The sequence below is a fragment of the Corvus cornix genome, chromosome 3 (genome assembly GCF_000738735.6).
Source record: "Corvus cornix cornix isolate S_Up_H32 chromosome 3, ASM73873v5, whole genome shotgun sequence".
Lineage (NCBI taxonomy): Eukaryota > Metazoa > Chordata > Aves > Passeriformes > Corvidae > Corvus > Corvus cornix.
The window spans coordinates 839,768-858,119 of NC_047056.1; the positions used below are offsets into that span (position 1 = coordinate 839,768).

The 18,352-nt window shown below is 44.0% G+C and overlaps 1 protein-coding gene across 14 annotated transcripts in view; it reads left to right on the forward strand.

Annotated features, from left to right (window-relative positions):
- The window catches only part of CFAP61 (cilia and flagella associated protein 61), a 95,994-nt gene that overhangs the window by 7,225 nt on the left and 70,417 nt on the right, over positions 1-18,352 (forward strand). For all 14 annotated transcript variants that reach the window (XR_005604254.1, XR_005604256.1, XR_005604255.1 and 11 more), the window contains 7 exons: positions 4,048-4,180; positions 6,129-6,282; positions 9,903-9,994; positions 10,344-10,534; positions 13,606-13,645; positions 14,848-14,987; positions 18,086-18,212. Coding sequence is in view for 8 of the 14 variants with exons in the window: in XM_039569655.1 (XP_039425589.1) it covers positions 4,048-4,180; positions 6,129-6,282; positions 9,903-9,994; positions 10,344-10,534; positions 13,606-13,645; positions 14,848-14,987; positions 18,086-18,212 (877 nt within the window). In the remaining 6 variants the exon portion in view is untranslated. The remainder of the gene's footprint in view (positions 1-4,047; positions 4,181-6,128; positions 6,283-9,902; positions 9,995-10,343; positions 10,535-13,605; positions 13,646-14,847; positions 14,988-18,085; positions 18,213-18,352) is intronic.

Below are 18,352 nucleotides of genomic sequence, written 5' to 3' on the forward strand. Positions count from 1 at the left end.
ATTTTCTTTTGTACAGTTTTTCCTGTGGAAGTGCTCCTTACCTTGGCTTTGGCTGTGTTTTGGGGGAGCAGCCTCCTTGGCCTTGCTGAGGGAGCTGAAGAAAATAATGGGGTAACACATTTCTCCTTCCGTTGTGTTACCCTTTTTGATGGCCCCAGTTTGGAGCAAAGATTTGATATGCCCACACAGTGTGCCTTTAGCAGAGCTTTGCTCTTGCTTTGGGGTCCCAGTCGTAAATGTCATTAAAAACGTGAGACAATTATTTTCTCCTTTCCCCTCAGCACAGCTGCCTGCAGTGCGTGAGGCAGACGTGCATTTCCCTGCAGCTTGTCTGTTCTCTCTACCTGTGTAGTGACTGTTGCCACTCTTGGTTTTTCCTGCCACGTGTGTTCTGCCTGTGCCAGTGTTGTGTCCAGGACATGAGAAATGCCAGGTTTCTGACCCAGGGGTCTGGTGATTTTCCTGTTGTTGTTGCTGTGGAGATGCTTCCCTATAGTGTGGTTGAAATAGAACTTGTATCCATCAAATTTTGGGTTACTTGTCCTCTTCACAGGGGGAAGACTGCAGGTAGGATAATGTTTTATGAAGCAGTAATTTGATTTAACTCTGATTTATTCTGGAATTGGTTTTGCATGTAGTAAATATAAGTGTTGCTTTGTGGCTAGGTAGCAGAGTTGTGATTAAATTAGCATCTCTGATGCCTGCTGGAGTGGAAGTTTAGGGAGCAGCACGTTCCTTGGACACTCTATCAAATGATAGGGGTGTGGGGGGGTCTGTACTGACCGGTGCTCGCAGATGGTGATGCCACGTTGAGTGTGTCTGATGTCTCTGCCTGGTAAAACCACACTTGTTTGTTTATGGGCTGATTCATGCTGCCGACCTGGGCTGGATTCTGACAGAAGCCTGTCTCTGAGAGGTGTTTTATTGCACATACTGAATTTTACCAAATGGCTCTGAAGCAAGTCTGCAGCTTGTGCTCCTCCTGTTGCTTGACTTTTGAGCATTTCAAGAAAAAGGCCAGAGGCCTGACCTTTGCCCCTTCACATCCTCCTGCTGTAGCTCCAGATATTTCAATATGTTAAAAAGCACTTTCATACTAACTCAGTGTACAATTGTTAGGCTGTTTGAGTGTTTCTTTTGACTCATCTACCACCTATCAACAAGCGGTAGACTTTTATACAGAGAAGATATCAGTATAGGTGAGTTAATGCCTAAAGATTTAAAGCTTTTCCATATGTCTTGGTTCTAACTATAATACTTTTTTCAGTTTAGACTATAATTTTTTTTTTTTTTTTGATGGCCATTGGATATTGTCAATAGAAATATTTTTTTGCATGACTGGAAATATCACTTGGGCCATAGCAATATTCCTGATAAGAGCTACCATCTTGTCCGGGATTTCTGTAGTTTGTTATGAAAAATAAAAATTGCTTTAGTTTTGTTATTATTAGAAAATTAACTGGGGAACTGGTTTTCCTCTGAAATTACACAGTTATGATATAAAATTCCTACTTCAGTGTTGTCCGTCAGTAGATGACAGGTAAGGCTAATTTCTGTTTGCAGAAGGAGCGTTGCCTTTCCCTTTCCTCTGCATTCACCTCTGTGCTTCGCTGGCATCCATAGCAACGGTCAGCAGAGCCCTTAGAGACTCCTCTGTGGACGTTGTCCCCAGCCACCTGCCTAGCAACATGTTCTGGGGCAGTGAGAGGAGATTAGGGTAATCTCTCTTCCCTCTTCCTGTACTTACAGAGGGGGAACAGCAGCTGTAAATTGATACTTTGCTTAACCATCCATTTTGAAGTTACTCTCTGTCTGGCCTCTCTAATGTGAGATGTCAGCAGTGTGCTAGAATGCAGCCTGCTAAGCTTTGATGTTTAAGGTTCTTGCTGGTATCTTGTCTAGATCCTGTCATTCTTGGGTTTGTACCCTGTAGGTAAGAGTCCAATTTGCAGCTCTGTGCTCGTGCTCACAGTAGAGGAGTTTCGTGGCATTTTTATATTGGAAAGCTGCTGGGGTTTGGAGGGTTTCTTTACTATTTTAAAGACTGTAGTACTGGTGAAAGATACTAGAAGGAGAACAAAAAAGTTGAAATGGTTGTGTTCCTACAGTGTAGTGTGCATGGAGGTAGATGAATGGGCGTGAGTCCCATTGGCTGTCACAGGGTCAGTCTCCAGGAGTTGCCATCTGCACCTTTGTGTGTGGCCTTGTCCTGCGTCCCACGGAGCAGAATGACGTAGGGCACTCGGAGCACTTGGCACAAGGTTCTGTTTGGAGGAGGTGTGTGTCTATTATCCACCCCATGAAATAACTGCATTCAATTAGGATACAGTCTCACTCTGTTACCCCTCTTAGTTTGGTTTGTTTGAGGTTTGATAGCTCATTAGCAGATTTGCTATACTAATTGTGTTGAGGTGATGACGTTCTGATAATAGAAAACCTCACTGCGGCTTTTCCCTTGGGATACTTCCTGTGAAGGAGATAAGGGTGACCATTTTGGTTTGAGAGATAAAGAATGAGTTACTTAAGTTTTTACAGAGTTTTCATTGTTCCCGGAGCCTCATTTTAGTTGAGGGGAAAAAAAAAGCAGGAACAAGGTCAGGATCCAAGGGGTCCCTAGCCTTGATTACAGAGGTGGTCTTATCCAGAGGTCAGGTCCATTCTGGTGTGCAGGAGCAGCAAAACCATCCAGAGACCCCCTGACTACCTCTCCTGTGCTGGAGTCAGGCAGTGCTTGGGAGCTTGGACAATGTTGGATACCATGAGAAACAGAACCTCTTTTGCCCAGCTGTGTTATTTTTAAGGCTCCTTCCAAATCCAGAAACACATAAAGAGTGGCACTGAGAATCTGTTTATTGTTTCTGGATTCCTGCCTGTGTGGAACAATGATCTACAACTTACAGATATTGCACACAGGCACTTCCCTACCTGAGCAGTGGGGCCCTGGAGCAAAACAGGGTTTCCCCAAAACCCAGGGAAGCTCTGAAGTTCTTGGTTCTCCCTGCAGCAGCAAGGTTTGTGCATCCCCAATGATCGAGGGAAGCCTGGATAGTTGTTCCTGGATGCCTGCCTGCAGCAGCAGGTTTGCGCATCCCTGACGAGCGAGGGTCGTGCCGCAGGCTGGTCCCGGTTCCCGTGCAGGGGCGGCTTGTGCATCATCCCAAGTGAGCGAAGCAGCCGCTGCCCGTTCCCGGCGGGGCCGCCAGGTGGCGGCAGAGACCGCGCGGGGCTCCGCCAGCTCCGCTGTCGCCGCGCGTGGCCCCGGGGCCGGGACGGGCTCGCCGGGACGGGCTCGCCGGGACGGTCCAGCGCGAGCGTGCCCGGGGTGTTGGTGTGATAGCCGAGGTACCCGCCTGCTCCCGGCCTGAAGCAGGGAGGGCTTCCCCTGCAGTTTGTTGCAGTTGTTCCTTATGGCAGCCCGACACAGCGCCAGTTTCCTCTCTGCTGCTTTTGGTTGTACCACTTAATTCCGGCATTTCCCCCAAGAGGTAAATACAAGTGGCTTCATGTTATTGACAGCAGTTGAGTGTTAGAGCTGGTTTGCCACCAGCCTTTGCGCCATGGTCACAGCGTGTGTGACTAATGAATTCTACCACTGCTCTGGTAAAAGTGCTGGATTTTCTTGTTCAGAGTTACATTCATCCTGGGTAGGAATAGCAGTCTAATGGCAAAGAGTCTCTGCTGCCTGTTTAAATAAAAATCCGTGTAGTCTGGGACCTGTACGAGTGCTCCACCACACTCATAAGGAGACTGAGGCAGGAGAATTTTGAACTGGGATTCCCTTATATTTTGTTAAGGAAAGTGAAGCATCTCCACTGGGCAGTACAGATTTTGGTGGGTTCTGCTGACTTTTGGGATTGGTTGCCTCTCTGCTGCTGAGACTCTCACTTTAGTGTGCACTGAGGGTGTGTCCTAGGTGAAGTGATTTGTGGGTGCAGGCTTTGGAATGAATATTTGTGATATTTTTCCATATGTTAATGGAGTAGAACGGAAGTATCAACACCTATTAATGGCAGAGCCTTAGGACATTACCTGATCTCTCTTTTGTAGGATGGAAGATTATGATGATCTCATGCTAATCTGGACACCTCAAAGTGAGACTCTGAAGGAAACCTACGGTGAATATCTCCTTGTCGATCTCATAGAACGTGAAGGTGAAGAAAATCAGGCAGCTGTTTGTGAGGTCAGTCTGCCATGAGCTCTGGTTCAGTCTGATCGTAGCATTAGAGATGTCCTGTGTGACAGCTCACTCTAGCTCGGGGAATAAAATCAGCAGCCCACCTGTGGAAGGCAGAATTCATGGTCTGTACCCACAAAGTGCCCTTCTCGATGTACTTCGTGTCTGTCCTCAGGAGTGATGTTTCCAGTTCAGAATGAAGCAGCAATTCCCAGTTCTTGTGCAGATGTTTTTCAAGGAATGTGGACGGACCACGTTGAAGAAGCCATGTTGTCATTTCAGACGTTTGCATTTCAGATGACCTGTTTTCATTCCCGATGAAAGCCCATATTGCATATGAAAATGAGCAGCCAGTAATCCTTTCACAGTTTAAAGTGCTGTAGATAATTTTTCTTTCTCTTGGCTCAAACAGATTTTTGCTGAAATGAAGACAAACCCAGGAATCAATTTAAATAAGAAAGGAGTGGTAATAGTTATCCTGCTGAAAATTCCTGTTAAGATTTTCATGTATTAGTAATTGTGCATGGTAGTGCAAGCTGATAGGCAATATAACCTCCTTAATTCCTGAAGTCTGCTTTTTGTGGCAAATGGTTTTGTAAAATTGCAACATGTAATCACTGCCATTGGGAGCCAAATGAGAAACAATGCACCATTAGTGTAATGGCACATTGCAGAGGGCCATTGCTATAAATAATACATTTCAGTGGCACATTCAGAGCTCCATGTGAGACCACCGAAAGGTGTTTCTGGCCCCCAGTTTATCCGGGCAGCCGCTGCCACGGCAGATTGGGAAGGCACCTCCACGCAAACCACGATGGATGCCAATTTTCCCTGAGGAGAACGAAGCTGGCAGCCTCTTTTTGCACATATGGTAGATGGATTGGTTAATCAGCCTCTGCTGAGCCTTGGGCCTGAAATTACATAGCAGCCAGGCAACTGCGCACCCCAGCTTTGTTGGTTACGCAAACAAACAATCACTTGTTGTTTGAGGGCAGAAAAATTAAACGTCACACTTCTAAAAGTCTTTATTGAAGTGCCGATGGCCTGATAAAACAGCTGTACAAATCCAGCCTTTGAGTTTTCTTTAGGTTTATAAAGGCTTTCATTGTGTATTGAGGAGGAAAGAAAATGTGTTTTGATAATGTTGCATACAGTACTAAAAATTAAAGAGCTTCTTTCTTCTAGAGTTGTCTCAGGTGAAAGCCAGAAGCTCTCCAGCATGCCAGTTCTCCCTGGTCCCAGTGTGTTGTCTTGCTGAGGACTGCAGCTTGCTGGGAACTCCAGCAGCAGTCAGGCATCCAGAGTACCGTGGGTGCCAGCATTGCAGGGATCCCATCGCTCCCATGTTTGCCAGGGCATTTGGTTTTTAAGACTAGCTCTTGGATTTTTTCAGAACACAGAAATATATTTGGGGCTTATAAGTGCTGCAAACAATACATACTGCATTAGGTAGTCCTTATATAATACATAATTGATTTCTTGAGTTGTTAATTTCTTAGGAGAGTAAAATACACTTTTCAGTTTGAGCCCAATTTAGGTGCAGATCAGTGTCCAGTAATGAGTGAACCATTACAGCTAGCTGAATGCAGGTTCTACCTCAGCTGCACTCTAACTTTAAAGAGAATGATGCAGTTTTGGAAGTATGTTTTTTTATTTGCTGTTACAAATATTTTACTGAAACACCAGGTTATTTATTTGGCCCATATATAGAGCTAGTATTCCTGCAAGTCATAGCTAAAAAGGAATTAGAACATCTACTGCAGAGGTCCTAATACACGTGTTACAAGCTAAAAATTAAAAAGGATCTTTAGCTTCTGCTGAAATAGTTCCTTTATACTTTTCTGTAATGCACAGAGATGGAACATAAAAGTTGATGTTTCAGAAGTTTTTTGTTCAGTTTTTTTTGTCCTGACCTAGAATGACAGGTTCGTGTGACATGGCTTTTATCTTCCAGGTTGGTGGCACTGCAGTAGGATTTATGAGCTTATGTTCTCACGTGGACGTTTCCTTGTTTCAAGAGTGTTTTGACTTAGGGCCTTTCCATGGACTCTGTAAACCACATCCTGAGGATATTCTCAAAGTGCCACGGAAGCCGAGTGTTCAAGGAGGTATCTGTATTCTAAAGTGCTAAATAGATTAAAGGTGTGTTTGTGTCTAGCTTCTGAGTAGGTTCTGCAGGAGGTTGGAAAAGGACATATAGGTTCACTAGCAAGAAAACACAAGTTTAACGTACCTGTTTTTGACGCAGGATGTCTGGTGTTCTTTAACTGAGGAGAGGAATTTTGATAGCCCCGGTCTCTGACTCAGAAGCGATTGTTGTTTGTGGGGAGCTGGCCTGTGCCAGCTGTGGGATAAATGTAGGCTTCAAGTTTCAGAAAGCTGTAGCATGGGGTGTACTGTCTATCAGATATAGCTGTGCTGCTAAATGAAGATGTGATTGTAAAGTCTGGTGGTGAGGGGGGCTCTGTCAGTAGCTGAGCAGCTGGTTAACTGTGCCTGTTATGGTGTCCTGTTGACTCATGTCATCTTTCTTCCTTGTGGTTCAGCTTCTGCTCTCTTTGCTTATTGTTTGCAGTCTCCTGGGTTACAAGATTTTGGGAGATCAGGGACTGTCTCTTTATTCCACTTTTATATTGGACATGATACTGCAACACATGTACAAGCCACCTTCCTGCAAGTGATAAAAACCAGTAGCACAAATATGTCACCTGTTTGTAGAACAGAAGTGTCACGTAAATGATTTACAGTTGTCTTTATTTTTCAGTGTCAAAGGGCTTTTTGTGCAGAAGGGCAACATTTTGCTATCTACTAATTATCAGTAATGGAATAAAACCCCTCCACCATTAGGTTGTTATGTATCTGCTTTTCTGAACACAAAGCAGCAGGCAAAAAAGGCAACCAGGGGAGCTGCAGGGCTGTCACCAGCTGGTACATCGAAGCTGGCAGTCACAGAACAGAAAAGGGAGAGGAACAGGTCTCATAGCTGCTCCTGTGGACTTCCCCTCCCCTGCAAGGAAGCATCTTGCACGGAGGAGACGGAGGAAGCTGCCTGTCTCCTGTTTGATCCTGTGCTCCTGCTGCTCCAGGAGCATTAGTTTGGAAGAGGTGACAGACATGGGTAGGAGGATGAACGAGACTGAGGAGGGAGAGAGATCACTGAGGAGCCGGAGCCCAGTCCTGGGCTGTCTGCTCTGGGTGACCCTGCTCGAGCAGGGGCTTGGGCAAGGTGACCTCCAGGGCTCCCTCTCAGCCTTACCTGTCCCGGGGCTGGTTCTGGTTCTGGTGTCCCCTTTCCTTCTCCGGGGACTGCAAGGTGTAGGCCCATGTTTTGTGGCAAATTGTGTGCTGCTGAGCTTTTCAGTGAGTATGTGGTTACAGGTTTTAACAATACAGCTGTTAGATGTTTTTTATCATTTAGGAAATCTATGGGACTTGTTCTATATGTTAAAACTTAGCATGAGCAGCTGTTCTGTTCAGTTTCCTGAGAATCTGGCATTTGAGGGCTTTTCAGAAATGTTTTAAGCAGCATGGTTAGCAGTCCTGTGAATTTATCTCTCTTCTTTTCTCTCTTAATTTAAAAACTTTATTGGTTTTGATAGTAGCTGCAGTCCTGTGGGTTGCCTTCAGGTAAGACATATTAAAGTAGTAGTGTCCCTTTATTTGGCATGACAAAGCCAGCTCTGGGGAAAAAATAATTATTTGTAGACTTTCAGGTAGTTTGAGTGCAAATCATTAATGATCTTGGACAGATGAGGAGAAACTTGAGTATTATAAGCTGAGAGCCTGACTCTGGTGCTATTCCTAGAGAGAGCCACTAGAAACCTAATAGCAAGATTGTCTGTTCACTGCTCAGGAACATTAATTCCGTTATCACTGAATAGTAATTAAAACTATTGTTGTAGTATTGCGCATTTTAGAACAGAAGAGTTGCATCCCAGTAGTCCATTGTTAAGCCTTTCCAACACAAGGGCCAGGCTGTATCCTTGAAATCTGTTGTGGTGTTAGTTCCATATAGTTTGCCTTTGTGGATATTGCAAAGCCATGCCCGTTCCAAGAAGGCTGCTTTAGTGACTGCATTGAAAACTTGCTGCTGGTTGGTGCCCTGCTGTGAGGACAGTGCAGGTTCAGTGACCTGACATCCATAGAAGATCTGGGCTTGGCTTTATTGAATCTGAAGGCTGGAAATTTTAAAATGCAAGCTGCGTTCCCTTGTAGAGTAATTTTATGTTCCTACATATGAAAAGGATATTTTTTCAAGCTCTTTAGCTTTTAAGTAGAGACCACAGGTTGACATTATTTTTCCTTTCAAAATGCAATACTGAATAATAATGAAAGAGTATACAACAGTCTGTACTGATATGCCACTTAGGTTTCAGGGTAATTACAGTAATTTGGTTGTTACTCTATATGGTGTCATGAATTAGTTGCTAGAAAACATGATGCAGTGGGAATGATTCAAGGGCTTTTCATCAGGCCTCATGGTGAACTGGCTTCTTGATCCTGCTGACTGTACCTCAGCTAACAACCCAGCAATCACAGAATTATTTTAATTTTCTTGGTTTGTGGTCCTTACTTGATTTAGTGACAATATTGCGGTTCTTCCCATCACTCGTGTACGGCATGTCTGTAAACAGCGATGCAGCCACGTCTGACAGGAGTGGATGGTGGAGCCATTGAGGATTTGTGTTTTAGTATAAAGTCAGAAACAACATATCAATATTTACATGACAACAAGAGACTTGTATTAATTAAGTTCTGACACCTGCAAGGCTGTTGGTAATGAGAAATGGAGCTGGTTAATCGAGATGACATTTGATCATTTCTGTGAAGGCTCACATCTGTGATACCCCCAGAGAACCCATGATTCCTACCCCCTGCATTTCCCCTTGCCCTGCATGTTGCATCTGCACTCTTTTATTGACAGAGAAACAGATTCTGAGATAAGATTATTTTTTTTTCTAAATAGTTCTGGCTAAATTATTTTAAACCTTCGAGGTATTTTTAATAAAAGTGCCCGTTACTGTGTGAAGAAATGTGTCTGTCTGTGAAGGTAGCTTATGTGGGTGTCCCAAGGCAAACAGAGGGAGAAGGGATGAATGCTGTTGTTTTCTGAAGCTTATTTTTTATTCTTCTTGGAGCTCAGAAACCTTGACTTCCTTATGTTACTGGATCTTCCAAATGCAAGGGTGTCGTTGCTTGATGTGTTTTCTTCAGCAGCAACACCTACACCTCAAAGAGTTTATTGTGTAAAATTTATAAAGGAATTAAAATCCCTGTTTCTTGTCCCTTATTGTACCAGTAAGAGTTCTGGTTTGACTAGGATTTAACCTGAATTTCAGTTCTTTTAGGAGAACTGATTTGAGAATGAAGAGCCCTTGCTTGTCCTTATGATCACCAGAAAGCAAGTTAGCAACACACATGGAGTTGAAGATACCAGACTCCTGTTCTTCAGTTCAGATAGGGTAAAAATTTGACATAGGAATTGTTCCCAAACTGTCTTGTTCAGGTCTTATTTTACAACCAATTCCCCGGATTTTTTTTTTGCTTTGAAATCAAGTAGTGTAATGAAGCTCTAGCCAAGTAACTATAGGAGGGTCTGTTTTGACTGTGCTGGTTAAAATGTAATCTTTTGACAGAGGTAGCCTGGCCCGCTCCAGCTATCGTTGTGGTTCTGGGGGTTGAGCTCGCGTTACTAAACCTTACGCACTTTCTCTTCTTCTTTGCTCAGATAAAGGAGAAAGCAACCAAACAAGCCAAGAGCCAGAGCCTGTTTCTTCTCAAAACTTGGGAGATGTTCCTGGTGCAGATGCTGCTGTGCAGGTAATGCTGCTGTACCCAGCCGTGCTGATCCCTCTCCGAGCTGATATATGGAGCAAGGCTGGGAGAGATGAGGACAAGCAAATCCTGCTGAGTTCCCCTCCTGCCCCGTCCTCTGCTCTAGTCCTCACGTGCCTCTGCTGTGGGGCACAGGTCAGAAGCTGCTCTGGCTGGGGTCTTGGAGGGAAGGGGTCAGTGTTACTGGTCAGGGTGAGTTTGCCCATCCAGTTCCCCATGTGCAGCCATCAGGGAGGGAAGAAAGGGTCACTGAGAGGAGAGAAAGGATGGGGCTTAAATAATGAAAATACTTTGTGAAATGTTGCAAGTCATCCCTTGTCTGTTATTGTTGCAGAAGGGTGGAGCCGTGGCCGCTTCCCAGTCTGAACTGCTGGTAGGTGATGTCAGCACCACAGGCTCTGAAGGCTCAGCAGCACCTCTCCTGGAGACATCTGATGAGGATGGGGATTTGCATCCTGTGTACAGAGGAGCTTCAAATGCTTTCTGTATCCGTCTGTTTTGTATCGATGAGAAGTATGAAACAAGGTAAGTATAGAGGAATAGTCACTGCTTTCCCATTAATAACCATTTTCAAGGTTATGTTTTTAGGACAAATCAGAAAGTGACAGCACCTGCTGCAGATAGGTGGGATTTTTTCTGACCTCTTTCTTGTCTGCTTCTTTTACCTTAAGTAATAGTTTTTCAACCTCCACTTGCAACTTCCTATTTCTGGTAGGTCTGTGGGGGCAAAAAGTGAAGAATTCATTTTTGTTGGAAAAAATGTGAGTTGAGGTTGTGGAAAAAGGCTGCTTCTTCCTTCTATAGAGACACTCATTCTGAAGCTGGCTAGCTGCAAGAGGAGCTACATGTTACAGTAGTGGTTATCTCACTGCACGGGGAAATAAAGCTGTTCTTAGCTCTGCAGGGAAATGTTCCCATTCTAAATACTGTCTCCAACCACTGAGATAAATTTTTCTGTTTTCTAGAATCCTCTGTGGTTGGGGGAGACAAAAGGTTTTTTAACATGATTGCTGCTGCTGACCTTGGACTCTTAGATCCTGGTGGATTAGAATAGGGCTGTAAATGGGGTTTAGCCTTTTTTTCTTCCAAAATTTCTCTCCACACTCAAAGAGCAAACCTATATTCAACCACATCAGCAGAAACTTTTCCAGGAACTTTTTGATCTGATGGTAGAAAGGAAGGTACAGAATAGATGAAGCAGCTGACCACACCCAGGATCTTCCATGCTTTCAAATCCATGTCATGTCTGCAGACACCAGGCATTAGGAGTTAAGGATGTGATAGATGAGTTCAACATCTGTAATAGCATTTGAAAAAACATGTATCTACTTGTAGTAGTAGTAGTCATCGGTGAGTAACAACTTCTGAACTCCCCAGGCATAGAGGAAGTGTAAGGGTAAACTTCACTGAGAAGAAAAATCAGAATTCCTGGAAAACTGGTTCTATTTGTTGAGCTGTTTCTTGATTAAGGAGCACACCTACTCAAGGGGATCGAACAGCAAATCTGCTGCAAATGCAAATATCCAAAGTTACCAAAGCAAAGACACAGTCTTTTGGGTACTATTTCCCAAGTGATATATACCCAGTAATATAGCTCAAGTTTGTTAAGAACTAGTTTAATTAGTGAAATGCAGTGCTAGAAGTCTGCGTTGTACTTAGAAGCATTTATCAACTGATATGTGATAAGAACAATTGCGCTGCAGAGAGACTGTTCCAGAACAGTTACTTGATGGCCAGTCCGGTGTAAAAATTCAAGCAAGGTAATTACTGCAGAATAAGATGGCTTTATTTTAAAATGTTAGTGAGGCTTGCTCTGGAATGACTCCATTTTACTGAAACAGCAATTCGGAGCTGTGGTGGAGACCTGTGTCAGGAAATAATCTCACTGTAGGCTTCTCGAGTTCTCTGCTCATAGTTTCCTGCTTGGGATAAGGATCTGTCCCTTTTTTGCCCCCGTCTGATGCTCTGTGCTTTGTATCTACATCTGTTTCTGTTCAAGACATTTCTCACTGCATTTATCATTCAATGCTGTGGTCCCAGTCTTTTTTACCTGGAGACATCTGTGGAGCAGTGTGGATTCCAAGATGGGTATCTGGAGAAGATAGCATTCCTGTCTGAAGACTTTTCCTGAGATTACCTCATGTAGAGCTGAGGACTTTGTCGATCTTGGTGTTTTCAAACATTTTGCTTGGATGCTTCTCTGGCTTGCCTTTGCTTGATCCACCTGCCTGTAAAAGAAATATTAGCAAAGCAAATACATGTGAAGGAGGGCACGAGGCGATGCTGACTGCAGCCTGGAATCTTGTCCTGAGGGAGTTTCTGCTGGCCTTGCACAGCACGGACCCAGAAATAGTAGTGTGATTGAAGTGTGGGTGTGATTGCATCTTAGCCCTGAGGGAAGTTTGCTCCTCGGGAATTGTTACCCACCAACACTGCTAAGTGTTGCCATCTCCTAAATCCAGAGCTGTTATGTGACTTGTTAGTGCATTGAGAGTGAAATGTGAAGGAACTGAACTGCTGGCTGGCTTATCTGCTGATCTTTTCTAAGCCCCCAGAAAAATCTCCCACCTCAAGTCTTGTGGTCCTTGCTGCCAACAAGGCCCTGGATACCACAGAGAAAACTACATTGCAATGGCATTTTCCTTTCTCCTGGTTAGCTGTTCTGTTAACTAGTCTTAATTATGTATTGAATAGGTGAACATATCGTACCCCAATCCTGATCTGTACTTGCAGCTTTAAGTTTACATCCGAGTGTGGATATTGCAATTAGAAATTATTTCTCTTTTATGTAATATTATTAAAGAGGTAATTAAAGGGAGCTTAATTACAGTTCTGAAAGGAGGAGGGGATTTATCAGTATTTATAGGTGAGTTATATCTGTATTGAATTTCTTCAAAAGACACATCTTGTGTGGTGGAAAAATGTTTTATGAAGTTTCAGCATAACTGGATTTTGAGCTCTTTGATATCCTTACACATGGGAGAAACAGCAGGGCTTTGGTGAGATTTCTCAAGTCTTTTTAAACTGAAATGTCACAATTTGCTGTCAGCATGGAAGAGATTGGGATAGCTCTAAGTCAGTGGGAGAGAAGTGGAAAGAAGTGTTGTAAAACAATTCTAAGTATTGATGTTCCTGTTAGTCTGTCAGAGCACATCGGGCAGGTTTTCCTGAGTGGAAAGTCACAGAGCTCAGTCACAGGTGCTGGCTGAAAATACTGTGGAGCATAGCAACAACTGAATTAATATTTGCTGTATACTAATGCTGCTGTGACAGTCCAGGAATGGCTTCTGAAGAGGTTGGAGTCAACAACATGAGAGCCAACGTTTTGTTTGTTCCTACCCTCCGCCCTTTTAGTGAGGAGCCTCGTGTACTACATCAAACATTCTGGTTATTCCTGTTAATAATGATGCTTTAAGCTCTAGAAGTCAGAAATCGCTGTGCAGCATGCCACATCAGCAGTTGATTACTGATGATCTATCGGGGTCGTCTGATCGGCTGTGAATGAATGTTCCTGCAATTGCAGGGATGTCAATATCCCAGTGCATCAGAGCAGTCTGGTATGTGCTTTATTTACCAATATTTGCTCTTGGTTGCAGGTCACTGGATTTTTTGCACTATGCTTTCAGTGTTTTCCCGGTGAGTATAATGGAAGTTGGAGTGTTTTTGTGTGGTGTGCGGTGGGACAGCAGTGCAGCTGGCAGCCAGGGGTTTTGGGTCTGCTGCTCCAGGGAGTCTGTGCCCCACACAAGTGTGCTGGACCTGGTTGCCCTGGGCCGAGCTACTCACCTCCTTGGCTGCTTCTGGACTTCATGGAATGCATATCTCTGTTTATCCTAGAATCCTGGAATGGTTTGGGTTGGAAAGGAACTTAAAGATCATCCAGTTCCACCCCTTCCATAGGCAGCGTACCTTCCTCTATCCCAGGTTCCTCCAAGCCTTGTCCAACCCGGCCTTGGATGCTTCCGGTGATGGAACAGCCACAGCTTCTCTGGGCAACCAGTGCCAGGGCCTCCCCACCCTCACAGGGAAGAACTTTTTCTTACTGTCCAATCTAAACCTACTCTCTGTCAGTGTGAAGGCATTTCCCTGGCACTACATGCTCTTGTAAACAGTCTATCTAGTTCATGTTCCATCGGGTCTTCTCTGAGATGCAGATTTAGAAAAGAAATGCTTCAAACTCTTTTCAAATCATGTATAGATCCAGAATGTACCTAAATTAAAAGCCAAATCAGGAAAAAAAAATGTAAGGAGGTGGATTTAAATCCTATAAAACAGTGGTATTAAGGAGATTCATAGTATTTGCCTGTAGACTGAACAGTGGTACTCTGGATTCACGACGCAGTAGCTATCTCCTGCTAATTCTCCATGCGATTGCTCTATCTGAGATAACCAAGTCCACTTTCTGAGAATTCTTAATGCACACCAGAGTCTTGTAGCAAGTAACTGCATGGCAGTGTGCCTTAGAGTCAGGCCCTGGGTACCAGAGACACAGACTTGGCCCTAAGAGCAGCACACTCAAAAGCACTGCTTACCACCAAAGAAAGTTCCTAGAGAGAGTGGACCCAGAAAATGCTTCAAATTTATGCCATTTATCCATCCAGCAACGTCAGTCTTTGAAACAAAATGTCACTATGGAATCACCAGATTAGTAAGGAAAGTTCACCCCGTAGTTTGCCTAAAGCAAAGCCATTTCTGAGCTGTTGGTTCCTTGGTGCTGCCCAGGCAGAGCAATGCTTGGCTGTGTGCAGCGTAAGCCCCGCATTCAGGGCTGTCTGTCCCCTCCGAGGGCTTTGGGTAAAGCTTAGAGATCACCTTTATGGCCTGCCAATCTCTTTCAGGACAGAGACTTGTGTGTCATCCTGGTGCCGCATCATGTCCCGGCGTTCCCCCTGATCCAGAGCTTTGTTCGGGCTGTCCCTTGCTGCACTTCCAGGCTGGGCCGGGAGCTGTACGTGTTCCACCGGGCGGGATTGCTCACGTGAGTCGTTCCTCGGGACAGCACTGCTGTGCTCCAGGCTGCTGTGGGACCCAGCTGCCAGTGTTTGTGTGGAGTGTCCTCTCAGTAAAACCCAAGCGCAGTGAGAGCATTCATTTGGGATCTGTGTGTACAGTACTAAGGTAGGGCACGTGGACATCGGTGCAGACAAGCAGCTCCAAGTTGCCTGGTTGTGGGCCAAGGCCAGCAGACAAACATGGTGCTGTGTTTGGCCTTGGGGATGTGGGTCAGGTTGTGTGACACTGACACCTGATAGCCTGGTGTAACTTAATTCTTGGAAATATGCTGTAGCTTTCTTAAGAGAACTGTTGTCACGTGTTTCTGGGATGTACAGATCACAGCAGTAACATTGTTGAGTATCTGTAATACATGCTTTCTCTTTTACTTTTGGTGTTGAATCATTTATTTCATGCCTTCGGTTTCTGTGATGCTCTGAACACTCTGTAGGCTGAGATATCACTGAACTAGGACACCAAACCTTTCTTGCTGTGTCTTCTGTTATGTGGAATGAATTTTCCAAAGCTTTGCTTGTATAGCAAGCCTATTCTGGCCCAAAGACCAAGCTTAAATTGTGGCATAGTTAGAGATTCTTTTTTTTGGTTTTGATCTTAATGTAGCTAATTAAAACCACTGTGTGGTTTTAGCAAAATACTTCTAGGTTTAGTTGCATATTAATCACCTTTGGTGGTACACAAATAGTTCGTGCAGGAATTGGCCAGCTGCTCTTGGACCTAGGCAGAAGCTTTTTACCCTGGGATGAAACTGTGCTTCTGGGTCCTGAATAAGAGTCCAGCTGGCTGGAGAGAGAGCCACTGGAGTAATTCCTGGTAATCTCAGGCCCAGCTGCTCAGTAATCCACCAATAGGGTTGGAAGTCATATGTCCTCTTGTGATTTTGGGCAAAATTCAAGTTGTTATCAAGGCTTTTTAAAAAAAAGTTACTATTCTGATTACATTGTGCAAATTCCAATTGACACCAGCCCTTCCATGAAAACAAAATTGGGTCATCGGTAGCATTTGCCAAATCCCCCTGCAGCTTTGCAGGATAGTAAGGAAAAATAGCTGCTCACTGAGGTTCAGGATCAGAAAAGCTTTAGGAGAAGCCAGAGTAAGCTTTTGGGAAGTTTCTGCAGAACAAAACCCACAGGGTGCAGCGGCAGATACTCTTTGGAAATAACCAAAATCTGTGAAAGATCAATACATTGTACTTGCACCCATGGCTTTCAAAAGCATGCAAGTGAAAAGGAAGTCACAGAAAATGGACTAAAAGAAAAACAGGGTAAGAAGAGGGGAGTATGGAGACTTGAAAGGGCAAAGTCGGAAGAGGCACAGGCACAAAATGAGCTCCTGATTAGTACGGGCAGTAAAAGGAGTAAGAAAAAGTGTTAAGTACACAAAAAGCAAGAGTGCAGCAAATGGAGCTGTGAGTCTGCTACTTAACAGTGAAGGAGAAAAAAATAGATAAGGCATAGGCTGAGGTGCTTAATGGATACTTTCCCTCAATTTTCACTAAAAAGCATAATAATAATAATAATAGTGTCCTTGTCTCTGAGCAGTCAAAGGACTTGAGGATCTAGAATGAGTTAATTCATTGCTGGGAGAGAAATGAGTACAGACCTTATTCTTGGTTAGTCCTTCCCGTATTCCATACTCACGGTGGAGCTGGTGCATCTGCCTATTAAAAAAAAGAAACGCAGTTTCAACTTTTCACATTTTCTGGTTTTGTCATGTTTGAGATGCAGTTCCCTGTAGGCACAGCTGCCTTCTCTGGGGCATGGGTGGGGGCAAAGCTGGGCTGGGGAGCGGCGGGAGAATGGCACACTGGGGCTGCAGAGGGAACCATGTTGCTGGGCCTGCTGGCCGTCGTCCTCAGCACTTGTTGGCTCTTGGAATTTACACTGGAAATGTGTGAAAAGCTGTGGAAGTTCAGGATTAGTTTGTAATTTAGTAACCAAGTGTATGCTTTTGAGCGCTGAAAAATGGTCAGTGGATTGAACTGTGAAATTTTTCATAACGTACCAGAATCTTGGTAAATTTAGGGTTTTTAAGGTACCAGTGCTATTCATTAAATCCATATTCCACAAAATGCCTCTCAGTGTGACTGAGGCTGAAGAACAGCACATCCACCTTTAAATTGAAAGTGAGAAGAACAGGAATAAAAAAACTTATACTACGTGAATTGCAAGTTTTCATCTGTGGGTGAAAGGACTTACTTCTTGGAACTGAAGCTGTAGTTCAGCTTCTTGAACAGCACTCCACAAGTGTTTGTTACACGAGCTGTGTGTAACCAGGAAGGGGTTGCTGCCTTTGACAAACTTTGGGAGAGCTCCTCAGCTGCTGTAGACTGTCACTGTGAGGTGAATTTTCTTCCTAATTAGTAGGTGGGAAGATGTTTGCTGGCAGTCTGTAAGTGAGCCGAGTGCCAGGTCACTGCTGTCTGTAGGTGCGATGTTCCGTGCGTGGCACAGGCAGTTTGATACCACGTCACTGCTGTGTGATTGCTAACTGGCACTGCACACTTAGCAGAGGCACTGCAGTCATGTAGGTTTATCCTCACGTGTTACTGTTTGAAGCATCAAAGCCTAAAACAAAAATTGGTAATCTGTTCCTGGAGAAATTGATGTTCCTGCTTTACTTTATACCATGACACTTGTCTCAGTTTTATTTTTTCTCTCTCCTTTTCTCATTTTTTCTTGTCTTTCCCTGTTTTATCTTGTTTTTTTCCCCATGTGCTGCAGTGTGCAGCTACAGGTTCCATGTTCATTTTAGGGTTCTTTGCCTCCCTTTATTGCTGACTTTTACTCACTGGAAGACAGGTGATACCTGTAGTTACAGATTGGGCTGAGTGTTTAATAGCAGATAAAGCAGGACTCTGGAGTTGTCTCAAGTAAATAATCTGATCTTTTCTATTACCATGCAATAAGTTAATATCTGCCTTTGGAACAAGAGTCATTTGGCAATCAGTTACAGCTTCTGAAAGATGTGGTTGGTACTCGTGAAGGATGTGTTGTCTTAAGCCTGGCAGTTGTTTTCATTTTGTCACAGAGTCAACTTTCTTTTTTTTTTTTTGTCCTTTTTTAGGTCATTTAACGTAAGAAAAGCAACAATCGATGACCTACAGGGTGTCAAAATGCTCGTTGAAACTCTTAGCTTGGATGAAGAGATATGGAATGACTCAAAGATATTCACTGAGGCTCGTAAAGATCCGGTGAGTATTTGTTGCAGATATGTGTTCAGTTCTGTCCTAAGATCAGGACTTAACACAGGACTGAAGTGGTGGCTGAGCGTGTAGCACTCCTGCAGCAGCTGTATCCAAACTGAAACTTCAGTGAGGAAAGGTCTGTGTGG